The 23,997-nt window shown below is 45.1% G+C and overlaps 2 protein-coding genes and 1 pseudogene across 8 annotated transcripts; 1 reads left to right on the top strand and 2 right to left on the bottom strand.

Moving 5' to 3' along the window:
* Positions 1-46: 46 nt before the first annotated feature.
* Positions 47-2,888, bottom strand: APEX1 (apurinic/apyrimidinic endodeoxyribonuclease 1). Of its 3 annotated transcripts, none has more exons than XM_080680632.1 (5): positions 2,684-2,888; positions 2,250-2,369; positions 1,842-2,035; positions 997-1,189; positions 47-822 (listed from the first exon to the last, which is right to left on the bottom strand). In XM_080680632.1, the coding sequence occupies exons 2-5, from the start codon at positions 2,305-2,307 to the stop codon at positions 305-307; spliced, it is 963 nt and encodes a 320-aa protein (XP_080536758.1). In that variant the 5' UTR covers positions 2,308-2,369; positions 2,684-2,888; the 3' UTR covers positions 47-304. The 3 variants fall into 3 exon arrangements, with proteins under 3 accessions (XP_080536758.1, XP_080536756.1, XP_080536757.1); XM_080680630.1 differs by having other exon boundaries at positions 2,653-2,740; XM_080680631.1 differs by having other exon boundaries at positions 2,587-2,737.
* OSGEP (O-sialoglycoprotein endopeptidase) lies at positions 2,783-23,990 on the top strand. 4 transcript variants are annotated; one of them, XM_080680573.1, is made up of 12 exons: positions 2,783-3,367; positions 5,540-5,659; positions 5,826-6,001; positions 7,996-8,091; positions 8,227-8,276; positions 8,420-8,498; positions 10,395-10,460; positions 10,544-10,634; positions 10,861-10,936; positions 11,025-11,123; positions 11,272-11,315; positions 23,936-23,990. In XM_080680573.1, the coding sequence occupies exons 1-11, from the start codon at positions 3,253-3,255 to the stop codon at positions 11,309-11,311; spliced, it is 1,008 nt and encodes a 335-aa protein (XP_080536699.1). In that variant the 5' UTR covers positions 2,783-3,252; the 3' UTR covers positions 11,312-11,315; positions 23,936-23,990. The 4 variants fall into 4 exon arrangements, with proteins under 4 accessions (XP_080536699.1, XP_080536697.1, XP_080536696.1 ...); XM_080680571.1 differs by lacking the exon at positions 23,936-23,990 and adding an exon at positions 13,848-16,242; XM_080680570.1 differs by lacking the exon at positions 23,936-23,990 and adding an exon at positions 11,716-12,121.
* Positions 14,026-14,460, bottom strand: LOC308254686 (protein BUD31 homolog; annotated as a pseudogene). Its single transcript has one exon. The product of its transcript is annotated as a protein BUD31 homolog (transcript).
* Positions 23,991-23,997: the final 7 nt, after the last annotated feature.

Genomic DNA, 23,997 nt, shown 5'->3' with positions numbered 1-23,997 from the left:
GGAATTTGTAGCTCCACAGAGGGGTGGAATACAAAGACAGCAAGGCTGAAACTATGACTCTTTATTTTCACATGGACAGTTCAAAGGAAGTCATCAGTAGCTTGTTTAATGTTAAAAAAAAAAAAAAAAGGAAGAAAAAAACCCTCACCACCAAAAAAAACAAAACCTTGGGCTTAAAGGAAGCCCATCTGTCACTAGGAGCCTGGCTGAAGGGAAATACAGTGCAGAATTCTCTTGAAAGCAAAGAAGTTTAAAGCTAATTTAGGGGCTTATTTCCCAGGCTTAAAATGATTTGGGGGAGGTATCACAGTGCTAGGTATAGGGTGATGGGACAGTGGTCACTGCCCAAAGCCTTGGAACGGATCTTGCTGTCACACAATGCAGGTAACAGAGAATGAGACACCAGAAAGTAATCAAGGCGCCAACCAACGTTTTTAGATCGAGCATTCATCATGTAGGTCCAAAAGGTATAGGCATAGGCGGTGTTGGGGTAGAGGTGCCGGAAACTGTCAGCCAGTGGCACAGCCTTCAGCAATTCCCCAAAGCCTTGCCGCTCTTGTGGGGTGAAGCCAGCATTCTTTTTGTTTCCCTTGGGGTTGCGAAGGTCAATCTCTTCATGAGCCACATTGAGGTCCCCACACAGCACAAGGGGCTTGCGGGAAGCCACGTCCTTCAGGAACTTGCGAAAGGCTTCATCCCAGCGCTGTCGGTACTCCAGGCGCACCAGACCTCGGCCTGCGTTAGGTACATAGGCTGTTACCAGCACAAACGCGTCATATTCAGCCACAATCACTCGGCCTTCCTGATCATGTTCCTCCTCGCCTAGAGATATGAAACAGTATCAGTGCAAAAAAGCATAAGGGGAAAACAAATGTTTTTAATGAAAGTATAAATAAGCAAAGGGAAAGTAGAGAATAAAGGAATCAAGAATTGGGGCTGGAGTGGGGTATTGGCAATTAGAAAGTGCGCAGGCATTAGGAATCAGTAGGCTCTCACCAATGCCATATGAGACCTTGAGCGGGCACTGGCGAGAGAGTAGGCCCACACCACTGTACCCTTCCTTGTCTGAAGGAGCAGACCAGTACTGATGGGATAGTCCAGGCAGCTCTTGAAGTTCACCTGGTAGTTTATTCTCTGAACATTTGGTCTCTTGCAAGCACAGGATATCTGGGGCTTCTTCCTTTACCCACTGAGTAAAATGAAAGGTGTAAAAGATAGTATCAATACAGCAGATATTTATTGAATCTGTGCTAAGTACTAGACATAACAGGAGGCAGGGTCCCTGTGCATAAGGAGTGTAACAGTCTAGCACAATAAGCAATTAGATAACTGGTAACTAATGGAAGAAGGCTTACATACATCCCGGTGGAGATTGTGTTTTTTTCTATAGGGAGTGGCTAGCTAAGATTTTTAAAGCATTAGTTACTTATTTCGTTTTTTAAATTTTATTGGGGTGATATTGGCCAGTAAGATTGTATGTTTCAATAGTACAATTATATAATATAGCATCTGTGAATTGCATTGTGTAAGTACTAGTTATTTAAAAACAAAATACGCTGGAGATAAACATGGAGCAAGTCCAGTAAGATTTTTTCAATATGCTGGGGAAGAGATGAAAACGTTAAACGTTTAAGACAATGGCAATGGAATGGACAGGCAAGAAATGGTTGGTATGACTTGGTGAAGCCCCTCCTTATACCTCTCCCACAAAAAAAAAAAAAACTATAAAAAAATAAACCTTCGTGGTAGGTACGTAGGTACTAAAATGGGAAAAGGTAATTAAACCCTAAGATCATTCAATACTAAAGACTATCTATTTCCCCTCCTTGATTTCCACTCACATCTAATCCTTTCTTCTTAATCCAGGCTCGAAGCCCATCCACATTCCAGGAGCAGATCTTGAGGGTGGCTGATTTGCCACTGGGCGAGGTTTTCTGATCTGGGGGGTCCTCATACAGGACTGACCCCTCTCCTGCTGCCTCTTTTTCATTTTTCTTTGCTCCTGCTCCCGCCTTACGCTTCTTGGCCTCTGGTTCTATAAAATAAGTAGTACATAGTGATAAAAGTTGGCGGTAACCAACTTTCATCCGGGGTTAACTATAGGCCCACTGAGAGCCTGCAGTTGCCGCGAGTTCTTCAAACTGCAAAAATGTGGTGCGTCGGTCCGTACTTCCCGTTTATCGAATAAATTAGAAGCACCACCATCACAGCCTCTAGGCCCTAGGGAGAGGGGCTCATTTCACTCTTACCAATCTTGGGCTCTTCCCCGTCTTCAGCCACCACTCCCTTTTTCCCACGCTTCGGCATCACTGAAACGCACGCCCTCTTGCACCACGTCGCCCTGCGGAGCAGTATTTTCCCCGCCTTGCCTACAGATGCAAATAAATGGTGAAGGCAGCTAACGCTGAGGAAAAGGCTCCTCCCGAGAGCTGCGCGTTAAGTCTGAATCCCTTCCCCGCCGCCCTGCGCCATAGGCTCATTAGCCCCTCACCCACAACGCTAGATCATTCCACAGTGATCTATGTACCCTCCCACAAGATCTTCCCTCAGGCCAACCGAGGGCCTTAATCAAGGATCCCGGCTTACGCTAGCCGATCAGACGTCCAGAAAAGCCCTTGTGATGGTCAAAAGAACAGCAACCCGGTATCTGACCTGCTAAAGTTGCCGCCGGGATCCTTCTTACCCGAGCACAAAGAAGGGAGCACGCTGTGCCCCCACGTGGGTAACTGGCGTGGTCACGTGACCCGGGGTATCACCGCGTAGCGCAGGAATGCCGGCGATTAGTCTGTCTGGCACCACGTGACGGAGAACCTAGGCCCTCCCTTCTCCAAAGTCTCCAGGCGACTGAAGGCCCCAGCCCTCCATTCTCGGACTGTTTATCCGTGTGCCCGCTGCACGACTCCTCCTGCCACCCCGACCGAAGATCCCAGCGCTGTGCAAGAGAGAAAAACAGTCAGTGGGGAAGGCTGGGCTGGACCACCGGAGAGAGGCACAGGAGCGGTTAGGCGTGCAAGGAGCGGATGCCGGCTCAGCGTCCCTGGCAGTTAGGAGGACAGGTTCTTGAAGGGGCCTTGACGGGTCGCCGTGACGACGGGGGCGGGACGGCGCGACCTGCGGAGTTGTTAGGCGCCAGTCAGTGTGCGTTCCGCCACTTAGCTGCTGCGGGCTCCTTCCTCTGCACACGGAGCGGTGAGGGTTCCGCGGCCGCAGTGTTAGCCAGGACCCTGCGGGTGTTTTCTCCCCGCTTCGGCCATGCCCACTGTACTGGGCTTTGAAGGCAGCGCCAACAAGATTGGTGTAGGAGTGGTGCGGGATGGCGCGGTGCTGGCAAACCCGCGGCGCACTTACGTCACGCCTCCGGGCACGGGTGAGTAGGGAACTTAAAAAGTTGGCAGCGCGCTGCCCCGCCCAACATCATTTTCCATCTTCCTAAACACTAGCGAAGTGGGGCGTGGAGCGCATTGTCCCCTCATAGGGTTTTTGATTCGAGGCTCTGAGGTTATGTGACGTCTATTGACGTCACAAAGCTGATGCATATGAGTCACAGGCACTTGTACCTGGATCTTCAGGGTTCGTTCAGCTTTTATTGAGTGCCTTTTATGTGCTAAGAGTCAGTCAGCTAACTGTTGGGTACAAAAATAGTTGCATACAAAATGAGATGTGACGAGCCTGCTATGGAGATCGACATGTAAACCGAACTTTACAGTATGATAAATAGTATAGCATATAGATGTAATCAAAAATTCCAGAATGAGTGTAAAGAGTCCCAGTTTAGGTATCAGACAGAACTGGCTGGCTTTACAGTATTCATGGCCAATATGTGTTTTGGGAAGTCTTTACTCTTAAAATGGGACTAATACCTGCATCATGGGATCTTGAGAATTAAAGTACCTGTCACATTACAACTTTTAATAAATATTATTTGTAAGTTATGATGTTATATCATGCCTACCCTCTCCCAAATCACCTGTATGTGTGTAGGAGAGGGCAACTGACTTGTGTGTACCCGAAAAGGCTCCCTGAGCAGGTGATGTTGTGACAGGTTACTCATTAAAAATACTATATGTATGTTTAGCACTCACTTTTCTAGGCATTTTAGCAATAGGAATGCAAAGATGAATAAAAGGGCCAATGTTCTGAGACGCTCACAGTTGAACTGGGGAAACTACAGGTAATCATAATGCTATAATTGTTACATGCAGTTCTAAGTATTTTTGCCACAAACATTTTCACTGCACAACCCATTGACCTTAAGGCAATTACACTATAAAAGACAAAATAACTGGTTGACAGTTTGGTTAACATTTGGCAGATTTAATGCATTTCAGGTAATTGACAGTGGTTTCATTTCTCCGTTGAGGAAATTGTTGCAGTTACTTCCATTTTTATATTAAAGAAATCATAGTCCTCATAATGGTCTCTAGAATGATGAGTAGATATGGTAATCTTCAAATAGTGGATGATAACAACTATGTATAAGCCATATTGCACAGCTATGTGAAAGTCAGATTGCATACTATACTAGAAAGTGATAATTTATCAGTTTGCAAGTCGTTTGTGAGCAATCTTCCCTCCCACCCATCAAAACCAAAAGTTTACCAAACAATAGCAAATACAAAAGAGGCAGCTACTAATTCACAACAATCTTCGAGCTCATTAATTACCGATTTCTTTTGCCCTGGCGGGTTTGGCTAAATGGATAGAGCATCAGCCTGCGGACTGGTCCCAGGTTCGATTCCTGTCAAGGGCACATCCCAGGTTGCGGTCTTGATCCCCAGTAGGGGGCATACAGGAGGCAGCTGATCAATGATTCTCTCATCATCATTGATGTTTCTATCTCTCTGTCCCTCTCTGAAAGCAATAAAAAAATATATATTTTTTTTAAATATTGATTTCTTTAGCTGAAACTGATATCTCTCTTAATGAAGGAAGAATTATAGCGAAAAAGGAAAAATGTGATGCCAAACAAGGAGATGAAATCAAGAAGCAAAACTTATAATACTATAAACAAAAGACTTAGAAGACAATGTATTTTTATTTTTCACAATAAAGTGTTTTTAATTTTATTAATTTTTCATGTTTCAGTGCCCCTCTATTATTTTCCATTTTATCTTTTACTGTGCAATTGCCTTAAAGCCAAGTATTTGTGCTGCAAAAATATTTGTGGAGGAAATGCTTGTGGCAAAGATGTTACAGTAAACAGACTCATGATGAAAATACTGTGCATGGTTAAATACAGTATTGTGGTGATGCACAGGATTTGTAGGATCATAGAGAAGATCACCAAAGGATATGAGGTAGGTGTCACTTGGATTGAGTCCTAAAGGCTGAGAAGAAGTTGGATATGAAGAAGGGCATTTTGGAGGGGGTGGTCATCCTAGCTGAACAGACTGGCAATAGTATGTCTGAGCACCTGGAAGACAGGATGCTTGAGGAGAGTGAAAGGGACTCTTCCTACTACTAAAACGCCCGTCTTGGATTGCTGTCTGCCTTTTCTAAAAAAAACCCCTATGATCTCTGACTTCTGTTCATCCCCTAGGATTTCTTCCAGGTGATACTGCCAGGCACCACCGAGCTGTTGTCCTGGACTTGCTGCAGGAGGCACTAACAGAGGCTGGCTTAACCTCCCAGGATATTGACTGCATTGCCTACACCAAAGGTATGGCGGGGTGAGTGGTGGGCAATGGAAGAATATACCTGGAACTTGGCTATATCAAAGTAGCCTGCAGTTTGTCTCTGCTACCATCACTACTTCAGCCCTGTCTCTCATATTTCCTGCTTCCTCAATCTCTAAAGGATTCTAACTCCCATTTCAATCTCCCTAGGCCCTGGCATGGGTGCCCCACTGGTTTCTGTGGCTGTTGTGGCCCGTACTGTGGCCCAGCTGTGGAATAAGCCATTGCTAGGAGTGAACCACTGTATAGGGCACATTGAAATGGGCCGCCTCATCACTGGAGCCACCAGCCCAACTGTGCTGTATGTCAGTGGAGGAAATACACAGGTATTTAGCAGACTGCACCATTTCTTCTTAATTTCTAAGGAATTGTAATACCAGCACCTTTCATGCTCTACCTGAGTGGCAGGAACTGCAAAAACAAAGCTGGGCTCCTTTGAACCTAAACTGTGGCACACTAGAAAATCCACAATACAGTTGTAACAGTGCCGATTTGGGCAAGATAATCAGAATCAAATGACTTTTATATACAAAGATAAGGAATTTCCTTAGAAAATGAAAGAATGGTAAGGATTGAAACCCTCAAAATAAAGGATTTTCAATGTCATTTTCTGAAGCTAATTCTTGTACAGATCTTAGCAATTAAAACTAAAGGACACTACACGATTTGTTTCTTTATGACAATTATATGTTTTGTTTGCATTACTGGTAGAAATATATAGAAGTTGTTATTTTAAGGGTGTAAACATACAATTTTTAAAACACTTTATAAATGGTTGAAGATATTTTAAGTTTATAGGGGAAGGCATAGTTGTTTGGGGTCCCTTATAAGACCTTTTTAGGTTGGGATTGGAGAACTCCAACCTTTTTTCCCAAAGAACACCTGATGGAGTTATTGTCAGAAATAGTCATCGTCTTAGCCTATGAAAGGGTTATGTTCTAAAACATCATTGTGTGAAATAGTTATTAAAGATGAACCACACATTCCCACGAAAATAATGTGGGAACTTTAACAGGTAGAGGGCACTTATCTGTGTGAGTCCTGAAGGATGACATGCAAGGTTAGGGACTTGGGGTGTGGAAAGTAGCAATGGAAGCTTACAAGGGTTAAGAGGCTTAGGGTTTATTTCTGGTCAAAGACACATACCTCTGTTGCAGGCTCAATCCCTGATCCTGGTCAGGGCAGGAGCAGGAGGCAGCTAATCGATGTGTCTCTCTCTCTCTCCCTGTGTGTGTCTCTCCCCCTTCCTTTCACTCTCTCTAAAAAAAAAAAATATATATATATATATATATATATATATATACATATATATATATATATATATATATATATATATATATATATCCATGGAAAACTATCCTCGGGTGAGGAGTAACAAAAAAAAAGGAGGAAGGACAAAGGCAGGAAAATTTCCTTCCCCTCTTGTCACTAGCCTTTTTTTTTTCTTTTTCATCTTTATCCAAGGATATGTTTTATTGATTTTTAGAGAGGGAAGCAGGTGGGAGGAGAGAGAAAGAAACAAACGTCAATCGGTTGTCTCTACTGGGGACGGAACCCATAACCTAGGTATGTGCCTTGACCGGGAATTGAACCCCCAACCTTTTGCCGCACGGGTTGATGCTCCAACCAACTGAGCCACCCAGCCAAGGCTGTCACCAGCCTTTTGACAGCCGAGTAAAATCTACATCAGAATGCAAAGAAATCCTGAGCAGCACCAGGGGAAAAGAGACTTATCTGGTCCCTCGGAATCACTCACTGCCAAAAATATGAAGCATATGTGTTAGTGGGTTCTATGTTTTCTGTGTTAGAAGTTGGTCACTTAGGAAGAATGGACATAAGTTGATTGCCGGAGTTGAGTTGCATCAGCCATCAATCTGACCCAATATGGGATTTTTGAGGTGGTTTTTTTTTTACCACTACTTCTCATGTTTACAAATAGTACTGCCCTGATAGGATACTCTAAAAGGACTCTGGTTCCCTGTCTTAAGCAGGAAAGCCTGTTCCTTAGTCTGTCCCCTGTCAAGACTGCTTTTAAGGGATATGTCAGGAATCTCCAAGCTAGAAAAACGTATTTGAAGTGACAGTTTGCTTCTGCTCTGACCATCTTTATAGATTAGGAATATTCAAGGTATATGCTCTGGGAATATTGCTCTGGGAATATTCAAGGTATATGTGAGCTTCTTAGAGTTTGGCAAAGCACTTTCTATTTCTTATTGGACGCTCTAGTGGCCATGTTGATCCTCCTCTGCTATATTCTTCCCCAAAGCCAACTACTCCTCTTTACAGACGAGGTTTTCATGGACATCCTCATCACCCTTAGGTGATTGCATATTCAGAGCATCGTTACCGCATCTTTGGGGAAACCATCGATATTGCTGTGGGTAATTGTCTGGATCGTTTTGCTCGAGTGCTGAAGGTAAGCCATTGGGCTGCAGAGAACATAAGATGTGGATGACTTTTGGGGGAGCCATGGAAATGGAGGGAGAAAGTAGTAAATTCACTTCTTATGCTTCCTGGATATCTGACTTTATCATCTTTTTTTATCTGCTAGATTTCCAATGACCCAAGTCCAGGCTACAACATTGAACAGATGGCAAAGCGGTAAGGGGCCATAAGGTGGAAAGAGGCTGGCTGGTGGGGCTTCTGGCATTTTCTAATGTACACATTAATGAGGTTTGGGAGGGGCTTTGGAGGGTGAGCAACCAGCTGACTACAGGCTTAGTGCCTCATGTACTCCCGCATAGAGGCAAGAAGCTAGTTGAACTGCCATACACTGTAAAAGGAATGGACGTCTCATTCTCAGGGATCCTGTCTTTCATTGAGGTGAGTGTGGAAGAGGTGAGAAGACGGGCACTTGCATGCTTTTTAATGAAGCATATCTGTTTTGCTCACCATTGTATTTCCTGCATATAGCATAGTACTGGCCCATATTTGATGCTGAATAAATTCAGGCAGCAAATATTTATTGAACTAGAGGCCCCATGCTTTGATTCATGCGTGGATGGGGTCCCTCGGCTTGGCCGGTGATGGGGGCGGCCAGGAAGGACCGAGGGAGGGCTCCAGGGTGTGTCTGGCCCTCTCACCCCAGTCCCCATTGGTCAGATCCCAGCAGCAAGCTAACCTACCCGTCAGCGTCTGCCCTCTGGTGGTCAGAGCTTGCATTCTAACAGGAGTTGGATAAAGAAACAAAACAAAAAGGGAAGAGGGGAAAATAATAAAATATAAAGGGTTGCATAGTGGTAAGTGATGAAGAGAAATGCAGCAGGGTACGGGAGGGGTGGGGAGTGGTGGGAGGATATTCATAATTATTGAATCTTGAATGAATGCTGCCCACTCTGTAGTTTGGTACCAATGAAGAACAAAGTGTGTGGTCAATTGAATTGTGAAACATGGTGATCCTCCAAGTGCACGAATTTTTATTCTCATGGCATCTGCCAAACCACTGTTCATTGTTTTATTTGTTTGTTTCCTCACCACTTTTTTTTCTAATTAAATTTATTGGGGTGACATTTGTCGACATGATCATAATAGGTTTCAGGTGTGGCTTTCTATGTTACAAAATCTGTATTTTGCACTGTGAGCCCAGCACCCAAAGTCAAACCTTCTCTCACCATATATTAGGACCCTTTTCTCCCCTCCCCCCCGCTTCCCCTCTGGCAACCACCACACTGCTGTTTGTGTGCAGGAGTTTCAGTTTTATATCCCACATATGAGTGAGATCATATAGTTCTTAGCTTTTTCTGACTGACTTATTTTTAAACTACTTTTTTATTTTCTTTATTGATTAAGGTATTACATATGTGTCCTTATCCTCCCATTGCTTCCCCCCTCCTCCCACATCCCCCGCTCATGCCCTCACGCCCCTGGTGTCTGTGTCCACTGGTTAGGTTTATATGCATGCATACAAGTCCTTTGGTTGATCTCTCCTCCTTACCCCCACCCTCCCCTGCCTGAGGTTTGACGGTCTGATCGATGCTTCTCTGTCTCTGGATCTGTTTTTGTTCATCAGTTTATGTTCATTATATTCCACAAATGAGTGAGATCATGTGATATTTATCTTTCTCTGACTGGCTTATTTCCCTTAGCATAATGCTCTCCAGGTCCAGCATAATATTCTCAGGGTCCATCCATATTGTTACAAATGGCAGTATTTCATCCTTTCTTGTGACTGTGTAGTATTCTATTGTGTATATGTACCATATCTTCTTTATCCAGTCCTCTTTGCTCTTTGGTTGTTTCCATATCTTGGCCACCATGAATAATGCTGCAATGAACATAGGGGTGCATATATCTTTGTGAATACATGATTTTGAGTTTTTCGGGTATATACGCAGGAGAGAGATTGCTGGGTTATATGGTAGCTTTATCCTTAATTTTTTGAGGAATCACCAGACTGCTTTCCATAGTGGTTGTACCAGTCTGCATTCCTACTAGCAGTGAATGAGGGTTCCCTTTTTTCCACAACCTCTCCATCACTTGTCATTGCTTGTCTTGTTGATAATAGCCACTGTAACAGGTGTGAGGTGGTAGCTCATTGTGGTTTTGATTTGCATTTCCCTAATTACCAGTGAGGTTGAACATCTTTTCATATACCTATTGGCTGTTCATATGTTATCGTGGGAGAAGTGTATTTTCAGGTCCCTCCGCCAACTTTTTGATTTTGTTGTTTGTTTGGTTGGTTTTGAGTTTTATGAGTTCTTTTTTCCCCTTTAATAATAGGATGTAGCCCAGCGGATGTTGGCCACAGGCGAGTGTACTCCTGAGGATCTGTGTTTCTCCCTACAGGTAATGGAGTAAAAAGCTAGGACAGAAAGCTGGGCCTAAGTTGGGATTCCCTCTGATGTTTTCTCCTTGTCTGTCCCCCACAGGAAACTGTGTTTGCAATGCTGGTAGAGATCACAGAGCGGGCCATGGCACATTGTGGCTCCCAGGAGGCCCTCGTCGTGGGAGGTGTGGGGTGTATGTATCATTGGACTCTTCCTATTCTTGGGCATGTGCATCTTCCTCATGATAGTTTAAATCTGAGGGTTTGGGGAAATTACTAGTTTTATTTCTTCTCCTATGCTTCCCAATCCTTGCCCCCTAGGACCCGTACTTCACTTTCCTAATTAAATGCACATGCGGCATACAGCTAGACTGGAGAAATAGCTAAACTAAGTAAATCCTACCCACCACCTCATCATAGGTAATATGAGGCTACAGGAAATGATGGAGACAATGTGCCAGGAACGTGGAGCCCGGCTTTTTGCCACAGATGAGAGGTAAAGGTCCTTGTCCTTGATTTTTTTTCTCCAATTACTACAGTTTTCTACCTTCAGATCCCAAATTTCTTATCTTTTTCCTTCCCAGATTCTGCATTGACAATGGAGCCATGATAGCCCAGGCTGGCTGGGAGATGTTTCGGGCAGGACACAGGACTCCCCTCAGTGAATCTGGGGTCACGCAGAGGTAAGTACCCCCTTGGAGGGTGTAGATAAGATTATATGGGAGGTAGGCAAAAATCAATACATCAGAGGGTCCAGAATCATGAGAGCAGAGAAGAATGGAAGATGTTAAAGGATAGTCCATCCACCAAGTTTTTCCTGTTTTTTCACAGGTATCGGACAGATGAAGTGGAAGTCACCTGGAGGGACTGACAAGGTGAACAGGATCAGAGTAGATAGTGCCCTAAGTGGAGCCCATTATCTCCATCCTGATGGGAGTCCTGGCCAGGCTGTGGATTCCCCTTCCCATCATTGGAACCTCAAGTTGACTCAGCAATAAGATATTTTTGGTTTTGTATGTTGGTAATGGGCTTGTGTTTTTTAGGAACAATATAGAGATGGAACTAATAAATTGGTGGTGGTGGTGTGAGTGGATAAGGAGGCAGAGGTCAGAGCAGTGTAGCCTTGGGTGTTGCTACTCTGAAGCAAAGATTGAGGGGCTGTCTTAGGCCCTCTTCTAACATCCCCTTAATAGTGGTATCACAACTAATATTTTAGTTTCAGGCCTTGTGCTAACTGCTTTACATTCATTGTCTCATTTAAATTCTTTGAAATAGGTGCTCAGGACTTCCTTCAAAATAGCCTGGAGCCAGGTCTAATTGCATACTAATTTAAAACTCAAGAATAAAACTGTCCTGCCCTGGCCAGGTGGCTCAGTTGTTTGGAGTGCCATCCTGTACACAAAGGTTACATGTGGGCTCGATTCCCTGTTAGGACACATACCTAGGTTGTTGGTTCGATCCCTGGTACAGGAGGCAACCAATCAATGTTTCTCTCTCACCTCAATCTCCCTCTCTAAAATCAATGAAAACATATCCTCTGATGAAGATAAAAGAATGAATAAAACTGTCACTCATACATGCACTTATATTGGCAGGCTTGAAGGGGGGCCCCAGATACACAAACCTTGTGAGAATGTCATCATGCTCTTTGTCTTATGTCAATCACCATAAGAATTCCCAAACTACCAAGTCATCTCTCATCTTTTAGACTAATAACGATTACTCTTCACCCTCTTTTTTGTCCCCATCTACCTTCCTCTCCTAACTTTTGGAATTCTTTTGTGCTCTTTTCAACTAATGGCCAGTTACTAACAAAATTCCCTACACCCTTAGCCTCTCTTCTGAATGTTCCCTTTACATTGCTGCTCTGAGCCCTGCTTTCTCCTGAGGACTCTGCTTCTGCTACCACCTCCAATGGTGGTGTTTTCTCTCACATCCATTGTACCACTGGGCCTAGAGGCAGTGAATTTTTCTCATTTTTCCTTACACCATTTTTAGACTATTCTCTCTTATCCATAACACTCTTCAGCTTTGAAACACTTGTCATTCGATTATACCATGTCAATACCATTCCTGTCATGAATCTTGATTTCAGTATCCATGTGGATTAACTTTCTAATGCTCTCAGTTTTTTGCTCCTTTGGTGATTTTGTCCTCTAAGCCCCCTTCAGCCGTTCATTCCCTTGGTCATATTCTAGACCAGTGGTCGGCAAACTGCGGCTCTGTTGACTAATGAGTTTGCCGACCACTGTTCTAGACCTACGACCACTTCATAAATCATTCCCAAATATCCCACTCTCCCACCATTACCTCCGATCTTTCCAGTTTATCCCCTTTAGTGCACTGAATCCAACAATTCATCCTTTCACCAGGACCTATAATCGATTGATCTTCCTTTCCACTGACCTCATCCCCTCTGTGTCTTCATTTCCCTCTTCCATCTAAATTTTAATCATGAGCACTTTGTTGCAAACACCTCACCTCCCTTGCCTCTCTCTGTAATAGTCAACTCTTCACCTACTTTACGCCTAGACCCTTGCAGCGGAAAGGGGTGGCCAAAACGTTAATTTGTCTTACTTTAAATCCATCACCATGAAACTTAAGTGAGTCCTTTATTTTATTTTTTTTTAAATATATTTTATTGATTTTTACAGAGAGGAAGGGAGAGGGATAAAGAGATAGAAACATCAATGAGAGAGAAATATCAATCAGCTGCCTCCTGCACACTCCTTACTGGGGATGTGCCCGCAACCAAAGTACATGCCCTTGACCGGAATCGAACCTGGGACCCTCAGTCCGCAGGCCGACACTCTATCCACTGAACCAAACCGGTTAGGGCTTAAGTGAGTGTTTTAGACTACCTAGCAATATTCCCTACATCTCCCCTCATTCTCTTACTTTGATTCCTATTTTAAAGAGAAAATAGAAACAATCAGAAAATGTTCACAAGCTCCCACCACTACATTTAACTATCTCAGTGCTTGTACCCCATATACTCTGCTTTTCTTCCTGTTACTGTATACCAGTGGTTTTCAACTGGGAGGCACTGTTACTGGCCAGTGGCCAGGGATGCTGCAAAATATCCTACAATGCACAGAACAGCTCCCCACACAGAATTATCTGGGCAAAAATGCCATTGGTGTCAAGGTTGGGAAACACTGCTTCTCTCCAAAAACTTGAGCAGTACACTCCATATTCTAGCTTTTACGGATGTCTCTCAACAATTCTCCCTCCTTTTCTTTAGTTAGTATTTCCTTTTCTTTCCTGGACCTTCTATCAGCACAGAAAGATGTTATCATTTTTCTTATCGTACAAATACATGAACCCCTAGACCCCATTGCCACTTCCAATAGCTTCCCATTTTTTGGCCCTATTTTACAGTAAAACATCTTTTTTTTTTTTTTAAGGTTTAAAAGTTTTATTTCTACAAATCACAGCTGATGAACACCAAGAGACCATGCTCCAACTCGGTCCTGTGGCACTGCTCTGCCAGAAGAGCTGCTATCAGGAAAAGGGGGTGTCACGACAGGCAGAAACCTGAGCAGTCCAAAGTCCTGGGTGGAAAGGGGTCAGGGCCCGAGGGCCTCAGCCAGAGCAGCCCCGGCAGCCGCAGTGTGTGCACTCAATGATCCGGCCCACTTCCAGCTTGCTTTTGGGAACCCGGCAAATGCAATTTGTCCCAAAATTGGTGTCCCTTGTCTGAATGCACCGCAGGCAGCATAAGTTTTCATAACCCTGCTTTTTCCGTTTTGCAATCAGGTTTTTGTCTGCATAGCCTTCTTTAATACAATATTCATATAGTTCTCTGCTTATGGCTTTCTGCTTATAGAAGAGGTAAAAAATATAGCGGGTTTTCTGGTGGTGGATCCTGAAGATAGGCCACAGAGATTACACTTTCCTCTTTCCCTCATGAGGTTCTGTTTCACCTTCTCTCATCTTTTGATCTAATTCATCCAGTGTTGGTTCAATCAACTCCCAGCCATCTGGGGGAGCTTTCCGGCTTCTTTTGACTTTAGGCATTTTTCCCCACAAGATAATTTGCAAAGATCTCAAGGCTACTTCCAAAGAGTGTAACTGAAAGATCTCTCGTCAGTTTCAGGCTCAGGTTCTTTTCTAGCTCTATCAATTACTCTGCGACTTTGGGGAGGCCACATTCCCACTCTGGTACTCATTCTCATCTCTAGTGCTGTCAGGTAGCCGAGCTCAGGCTCCCAAAGAGATGCCACAGTAAAACATCTTAAAAGTTGTCTCCAGTTCCTCTCCACCAATTCCCACCAATTTCCTATTTAGTCCATTCCACCAAGACTGTTCTTATCACGGTCACCAATGACTTGGACAAACCTAAAGGCACATTCTGTCCCATCTTACACAAGCTGTCAGCAGCATTTGACTCCCTCTGAAAGATTTTCTTTATTTGGCTAGGACATGTACTCTTGTTGCCTCCTAACTCACTGACTATTCTTAGTCTCATTTTCTGGTTTTTCCTGATCTCTACAACCTAGTAACTCTAGGGTCCAGTCCTTGGACCACTTCTACACACCTGCAGTGATTTCATTCAGTCTTTTTTTAGATACTGATCTTTTTTAAAATTATTTTTTTATTGATTTCAGAGAGAAAAGGAGAGGAAGCGAGAGCTAGAAACATCAATGATGAGAGAGAATCATCGATCTGCTGCCTCCTGCATGCCTTCCACTGGCGATCGAGGCCTCAACCCAGGCATGTGCCCCTGACCAGAATTGAACCTGGGACCTTTCAGTCTGCAGGCCAACGCTCTATCCACTGAGCCAAACCTGCCAGGGCTCATTCAGTCTTTTACATTAAGACTATTTTAATGTGGATGACACCAATTTTTTAGCTCCAACCTGGACTTCTGTCCTGAATATCTAGTTGCCCATTGACATCTGGATTTGGATGGCATCTCAAATTTGACATGTTGAAGTTGAACTTCTTTTTCTCCCAACTTACTGCTGCAGTCTCCTATTGCAGTTAATGACAACTTCTGTGTCATAGCACTTTGGTATTATCTTTGACACCTCTCTCATCTTCTCCAGTTTATCAAATCATGTTGCCTTTACCTTGAGAATATATCCAGAATCCCATTTCTTTTCACTTCCCCTGCCCCAACCCAAGACAAAATCAGAATTACTGCAGTAACTGGTCTATCTGCTTTGACCATTGCCCACTTACAGTCAGTTCTCATCACAGCAACCAGAGTGAATAGTGTTAATATGAAAGGCAGATTGTGTCAGTCACACTCAAAACCTTCCGTGTTTTTCTATATTAGAGGAAAAACCAGAGTCCTTTAAAGGTCTGTGAGACCTTCCATGAGCGGTCCCACCCTTCCCCACTTATTGCTTGACCTTGCTTCCTGTTACTCACCTTACTCACTTTGCTCTGGCAATATTTGCCTTTTTGTTTTTCTTCAACACCGAAGGTGTGCCCACCCCTCAAGGTCTTTATATTTCTTGCTCCTGCCTGGAAAGCTCTTCCTCCAGATGTAGCTTATTCCATCAGAGTCTTTAAGTCTTTGCTTAGCTTTTTCTTCTTCTTTTAGTGAGGTCTTCTGACAACCCTACTTAAAATTGCACTCCTCCAACACTTTCTAGCTCTCTTCCCTGTTTTCTTTCTCTTCATAGCACTTACCACCTTCTAATCTAATGGTCTTATGATCATTGCTTGTCTCCTCCCATTAGAATATAAGCTTTCAGGATGATCACTTCTTGAGGTATATATCTAATCACTATGTTGTACAGCAGAAAGTAATATAATATTGTGTGTTAACTATAATTAAGAATAAATTTTAAAAAAGAAACTCCATGAGAGGAGGGGATTATCTTATTTTATTCATTGCCATATTATCTTCCAGTACTTAGAATGGCCATTCAATCAGTATTTGCCGAGGGATGAATAAGTTGATGGGGAGGTAATCAAAGGACTGTAAAGTAAGACAGGCAAAAATAAAAAAGAATTGGGATTATATGAGCTTGGGAAAAGAGTAAGTTTCTGATTACTAAGTAGAAAGTAGTGACAAACACTTTTATTTACAAAGAAGAGACACATAAATGGGTTGAAAATGCATTAAGATAATGAAGTTTAAAATCAGAAACTTTGGCATGGAAGATAGAGTGTTCGGGATACAAGTAGAAAGAAGATAAGTTTCCTTCAAATATATTTGAGAACAGGAATGATCTCTGCTTCTCTAGGCTTGGGCAGTTAATTTAATAATTGGGAATCAAGTGAGTTATTAACATTTGCCTTGGGTATTTATGTGTAATTTTTTATTAATATTATGGGGTGGAATGGAACTTGAAGGGAGGACCTTTGGCACTGTAGTAGGGGCATTCTTACCTTAGCAAGCTTTGGGTGCTTGCTTTTTTTTTTTTAATGTATTTTTATTGATTTCAGAGAGGTAGAAAGAGATAGAAACATCAAGGATGAGAGAATCAATCAGCTGCCTCCTGCATGCCACCCACCGGGGACTGAACCGGTAATTGAATCTTGACCTCCTGGTTCATAGGTTGACGCTCAATCACTGAGCCACTCTGGTTGGACTGGGCTCTTGCTTGAGGCTTCCCAAGAATCGTCTTAACATTTGTGGAGCCAAGAGACTAAAATCATGGCTTTGTGAGTCCTAATAATGGGGTCCTCCTTTTAGCTCAGTCTCCTGAGTCTCCTACAGGCTCAGTGTGTCCTGCTGATTAACAGGAACGAAGCAGTGGGGGTTGGGGAGGGTCAGGCCCAGGGCAGGCTGACTGAGGGAGTTCGGGTGCTGTTCCTCAGTTTAGCCATTGGACTGGTCCTATCCTAGCATCTATGCCCTACAGTTTGGAATTTTCCCAGACTCACATGACTGAGGGCAACACCCTGAGGAAACATTGCCATAGGACTTCATGAAGACACATTTGCCACTCCAATCATATGGCTAGGAAGAAGCAGAGGACAAGTTAAATGCCATTGTCAGTCCCTTTTCTATAGCTTCTCTTTTCCCTCAGCCAGCACTCCCACTGCAGTCCTGTTTCATCAGATTCCGGCTCTTCCTCCCCCTCTCTCCTTTTGTTTGCCAAAGTATTCAGTGAAAGTGTAGCTTGTCCGACACTTACTTGCTCCTATAGGTACTTAGCTATGAAGAAGAAGGGGAGAAGTGTTGGGGGTGGGGGGTTGGTTCTGACCACATCTCTTGAGGTTCGCCTGTGAGCTCAGGTAGTGGGCACATGTTGGAAGCCAAGCCTGAACCTTGTGATGATGAACGTATCCTAGGGCAAGACAAGAGAGGAACTGGACATTTTGCCTACATTTCATAGCTTTTTCTATCCCTTCATCTGCAACAAGTGGCCCAGTACCCTCTCCTCCCCTTCCTGTCTTTTGTATTTTAGGCCATAACCTTGGGTTTTTGTGTCGTGCTTACTCCTGGTGTTTCTCCTCCAGCTGCTCAGGGGGACTTCTCACAAAAACTGTCACAGGACATCCCATTTTTTTGGGGGAGCCAGTAAGTAGATCAGCACAGTCAGCCCTCTGACTATAAGAGAGCAAATGGGTAGCCTCCCCACCTGCCTTCTCCTAGGGACAAGGGAGCACGCTGTGATGGCCTCAGAGGTGGGAGAAGGGTATTGGGTACTTTGTATATGCAGCTTGTTCTCAAGTCCTCCCTCAACTTTATATCCCGACCCTCCCTTCTGGAACTTGAAGAAGAGTTGGGCTTTTTAGCAAGAGTCCCTACCTCCATCATCACTGAGCCAGTACATGTCCACTGGCCCTGCTTGGACTGGAATGAGATTTGAGGCTGCCAGTGTAAAGATACTACCCAAGAAGAGGAAGGACAAGAACAAGACAAATTCCTTATCCAGCTTAGCAATTGCCCCCAACTCAATATCAGACCTTCCCCCTCCCAGAAGAAAACGGTTGCTATGCCAGAGAAATGTCATGTAGCTTCTTTCACATTCCTTTTTGTGTTCACTTTACTGGGTTCCTTGCTCTTCCCTTCCTCACTCCCCAAATCTATTTCCCCTAAAACAGGATCTGTTTTAGAATTGGTCTCCTCTCCCTTCTGAGAATCCATTCCTGTGGTATCCAAAAACCTTGGATTTACTGAGAAAGGTAGGGGTATAACAGAAAATGTCTTGTTGCATCCTTCCTGGAGCCCACCCAATCAATGAGGACACCCCAAGTGTAAGCTATTTAAATGTGTGCTATTAATTGCTTCTCAGCCTTTGGCTAAGATCAAGTATAGATGTATGCTATTATTAGAATTGGAGTACTTTCAGAAACCCTGTTCTGGTATTGGGTCATACCCCTTCCTGACCACACTCCAGCTCACCCTCACCCTGCTACTGTATTTCTTCATCCACATTCCTGCCACCTGAATTTAGGAGATAACTTTAAAGCTTCCCCCCATTCCTAAGGTTTCAGGAGAACTTATTATAACAGGTAGGAACTTCAAAGCAAAGTTCATTTTTCTCACATTGTGTTACCTAAGACTCAAGTCTTGGTAACTAAATAAGTACACTTACCTCCTGTCACACTGTTTGACAGCCAATCTCTACACACCAGTTTTGACACCTTATCCTTCGCTTAGGCCCATCCCTTTTTGACACACTTCGATGATGTTGGATAGCCAGGCTTAACCCCTGTGGCATCCTTAAGAGGCAGACATCATAGTTGTAGTCAAAGTCCTTTATTAGGAAAAAAGGAGATTAAGAATAAGAGCTGAAGAAAGGGGAGCTCCCCTTCCTGGGGACACAGGTACTGCTTGGCAGCTGGAGGGAACAGGCTTTCACCATGATTACATTTCCTCTTCCCCTGGTTTCTGACCATTTCTAAGCCCATCTTCACCTCCCTATGCCCTCCACCCTCCACTTGCTATAAAATGCCAACATAGTCCTCCACAGCTGATATCAGCACCTCCTGCCAATTTTGCTTATATTCCAAGACTAGTACATTGGGCTTCAGCTGGCCCAAATCTGTGATGTGAAAGGGAAGCAACGAGGAAAGAAGGGGGTGGGGGTGACATTGGGCACAGGGCAACAATGATGCAGTTTGGCAGGCTGACCTGCATGAGGCTTTGGGCCCTAGAACATAGCCTGGAGTTAGATATGACTATATAGAAGGAATGAATCTTCCAGACATTTAGCCAGTTGACATAATTCTCAGAACCTTGAATGGCTTGGGGCTCCTAAGAGTGGGAGGCAGAAATGTAGGCTGTGACTGTCCCTTCCTTAAAGCATCCTTCTACCAACAACCCTCACTACTCTCTAAGTTCTCTGAACTCACTCACTGACATGTTGATCTCCCCACCCCTTTTTCTTCCCTGTACTTAGTCCCTTCCTACTGAGAGTCCTTTCTTCTCTTACCAAGACCACATTCCCACAGATTAAAAGATTCATGTTCTTGTGAAGACCTGCACAAAATCACCAGGGCTGGAGAGCACCTGCCCTGTCCCATGGGACAGCAGCTCCCTGGCACCAGATAAGTATGTCGTATGTGATGGAGGTCAAGACTACCAGGTGTATGTTAAATGTTGCCAATTAATTCTTTTTAATTGTAAATGCTGTGCAATCTGAACCAAATTCATCTGAAGGCAAGATCCAATTCAGAGGCTATCAGTTTTCAAACCCTGGTCTAGAGACTCCCTCACCGGAAGTTCTTGACATGGTCCTGCATGTTGGTCAGGCTCACTGAGTAGGACAGTGCTCTTTCCCTTTTCATCACTTATACCCTAGCACCTCAGAGAGGCAGAAACTAGGACACTAGTTTATTCTGGATAGAAGGCAGGAGTGGAGGGCCTTACCGATGGAGGTAAGAAAGTGTGACAAAGAGGGTTCCTTTGGGGAGAGCTGTCGCAGGGTTCTGATAACAAAAGTTGAACCATTAGTGAAGAGGAAGAATATGCTTTATGCCTAGACATCCTTCTCACCTTGAGGTCCCCAGAGATTGGTCCCAATGAATACTCCATGGCTAAAGAGAAGATGGGAAACATACCAAAGAAACTGTCCTCCAGACCATGCCATTATTTCCCAAGAAAATGCTTCCAACATAAAAATGCAGGGAGAAAAGATGGGGTTTTAAAGAGTATCTCTGGCTTCCCTTCATTCAGCCAAGATTATTACCCCTCTACTCAGTTTAGTGCCTGTAACTTAGGTGATGGTGGAAAGAATAAGGGAATTTTGCAAACTTGCTAGCCTAGGAACTTACAGGACTTCGAGTGGTCTGATGGTCAGTTTGCAAATTGAATACAAAATTAGAAGTCAAGGGGTCTTTTCTGAAGAGGTTTGGGCTAATGAGGTCCCTGCTCCAAGGGGAGACATTCATTCCCTTAGTGCAATTCTCATTTCTCAGCCATCTTCCCACTATCTCACCTTGGTACTCAAAGAAGCCAGTGGCTGGGGTTTGTGGGAGGAATGTTGCAAGCTGGTAGCTGATAGAGGAGGATCAGGAAGAAGATAATTTGGACCTAAAATACCATGAGTGAAGAAAAAAAAAAGGAGAAATGTGAGTGGAAGGAAAGGAGTAACAATCTACTTCACCTCCTTTCTTTCTTTGTCCCATCTTCACTCTCCCCTCCTTTCCCACCAGTCTTTTCCATGAGTGTGGCTAAATGGAAGTCCTTTTTCTTCTTGCCTCAAACAGCAGAGTCCCTTCCCATTCCAGAGAGGTGAATCTCAAGATTATAAATATCTGGGAGCAAGAAACAGAATTTCTCATCTGATAGTCTTATCTGGTGCTCATCCCAACAGATCCTCAGAATGAGTCCTACTTTCCCCTTCAAGAACTGACATGTGGAGTTTCTTCCAGCAAAACTGTTCAGTTTCAGATCTGGGTCCCTGGAAATCAGCTCTGCCAGCTACATACACACATACATACAAACATACATCTCCCCACATTTGGCCCCTCCCAGATCTGTCCAGATCTCACAGCCATCCCCTCAGCCTTCTCCCCGTCCCCGACTTCAATTCCAGCACCTGTCTTAGACTCCCATGCCCAGAAAGATGGTCACAGTCGCCATGCCCACCACCTACAATTCATTTTCAGGATCCATATTTTGCAGCTGCACCCCATGCTTCTAGAAGTGTAGAACACAGAGGTAGGGGTCATGGAGACTTAACTGACCAATTTGATGCCTCCATCTGATTCTTAAAATGACTCGCCCAGGCTAGAGTCACAAAAAATGCAGGCTGGTGGTCAGCTGACTTGAGAAAGGATGCACCAAGGGCGGGGATGGGCAGTACTCAGAGCAGGTCCAAAGGGTGTCCACGAAGCCTGCCATGTGCAAAGCCACAGCTACTGGGTTGAGAAAAGTAAAAATGATCCTGAAGGAGCTTTCAAGTCTGGGACCCAATCTGTATGAGATAAAAAAGAAAGTACATGTCACCTGATCAGGACAGTCTGTGGTCTCAGCGATTCCTTACAGGCCCTGAGATAACCTAGTGGTAAGACATCAGCCTTGACTTTGCCACAGTGGAGATGGTGAGATAGACAGGCTGGTGATGGTAGTGACTGAAGCTGAGAGCAGGATAATGAGCCATGTGAGCCCTGTGGTGGGGATAAGAGTGGGCCCCTTTATTCATTTTTAATATATTTTTATTGATTTCAGAGAGGAAGGGAGAGGGAGAAAGAGATAGAAACATCAATGATGAGAAAGAATCATTGATTGGGTGCCTGCTGCACGCCCCCTACTGGGGCTCACGCCTGCAACCTGGGCATGTGCCCTTGACTGGAATCAAACCCAGGACCCTTCAGTCTGCAGGCCGACGCTCTATCCACTGAGCCAAACCAGCCAGGGCAGGAGTGGGCCCTTTTAATTCACTCAGGCCGAATCTTGTAATCCCTTCCTACTGCCCAGCAGAGCCCTGAGCTCACGCCTATGCCCACCTGAGCAGTGATCCAAGGCAGCCGCAGGTAGAGGAGGATGCCCCAGGTGTTGAGCATGCAGCAGACCTGGTGGGGAAGGGTGGTGAGGGAGAAACTGAGGTCACACTCAGCTCTCTCCTCCCTCCCACAGAAATACCCTCTGAGAACTCTGAGCAAAGTTCTCTCTCCCCTATCTAGACCCTCAACCTTTGGGAACCCTGAGCCACCACGACTCCCATAACCCAGTGGAAGTGCACTGGGGCTTTGCCAGGTCCAGCCCCCACATTCTCCCATCATCTTGGGAGTGTGGGGCCCCTCTGCAGAGGTGGAAGCCCGGCTAGCCCCTGACTGATACAGCAAAGATGAGGCTGAGGTACCCAGACCCCTCCCCAGCCAGCACATCAGCAACCAAGAGGAAGGCCAGTAGACCTGGAGGTTTTGTGAGGGTGGGGCATGTCAGTCCCAAGGCTTTAATGGAGGGTGGATGATGGCCCAGAAGAAAGGGTTTAACTAGTCTTCGGTGTTCACTGTGGGGCATGTGTCTCACGGTGGCAGAGCCACACAGGGTCTCCAAACAGGCAGCTGCCTCAGTCCCAGCACCAGGGAGTTGGCGCAGAACTCAGAGTGGGGTCCAGTGTTCTCCTCCTTGGGGAGGTGGGGCTGGAGCAGGGACCCACCTTAGGTATGTTTCCACTGGCTTATCCGGGAATGTAGTTCCCCTTCTTCCTGGTGGGGGCTCAAGGTGCTGGCTTCCTCTTCCTGGCAGGAGGCCATGAAATGTCTGAACTGGGGGACAAGGGACAGAGGCTGGTCACTATGAACCCTTTCTCTGGCCAGAACAACCCCTGGCTGGCTGCCTTTCTCTGTCAAACCATTTTGGGGAGTGCAACCCCTGGTCTGTGGGGGTACCCAAGTGGAGAGCAGGGGTAGCCATGAAAGCAGAGGGATTGCTGTGCCCCAGCAATTCACCTTCCCGTACCCCTCCCCTCCTCCCCCCATGCAAACCACTCCTCACACCTGAGTCTTAAGGAACTATCTGGCTTCACTCCCTGGTTAAATCAGCTTGTCCAGTGAATCTACTCAGCCTGGACCAGCCTTTCTATTGGCCAGAGAAGCCAGCACTAGCAGCCCTTGGCCTGTCCTACCTCCCTGGTAGAGTGGAGGGGAAGGGTGAATGCTGCCCCTTCTCTAAATTCTTTGTCCATGAGGATATCTGCAATTGCATGGATTTAAAGGTCTCGGGATGAGAAAGGGGCATTGTACCGGGCAGAGGGAGTGGCTGTTGGTGTCTTGCCCCAAACAAAATTCTAAAGTGTCCCTAGTCCATCCAGTCCAGGACTCTGGTCCCCACTATCTGGTCGTCACCCCAACCACCTATGAAGACACAGGGTTTTGGGTTTCATTCTCTCACCAGGGACCCTACCGCGGTCCTGAAGGAAACCCACTGCTGGGGGTGGGTCACCTAGGATGGTAGCCCTAATACAAGCCCTTTCATCTTCCCCACCCATTCCACCCACCACGGACCCAGCCGGGTTACGTTAGCGTTTCACATCGGTACTGTTCGCTCCAGGGTCCCAGTTTCATCGTGCAGGGAAAATTCAAGTCAAAACCCAGGAATGACCCCAAACACGCTTCACTCTTCTCGCCCCAGTTTCCGCGGGTCTACGCAGTACAGTCTTCGCCCACCCGCTCCAGCGCGGTCCCGAGGAACGC

The sequence above is a fragment of the Plecotus auritus genome (assembly GCF_963455305.1).
Source record: "Plecotus auritus genome assembly, chromosome: 1".
In the NCBI taxonomy this organism is placed as follows: Eukaryota; Metazoa; Chordata; class Mammalia; order Chiroptera; family Vespertilionidae; genus Plecotus; species Plecotus auritus.
This window is presented reverse-complemented; position numbering and strand designations above follow the sequence as displayed.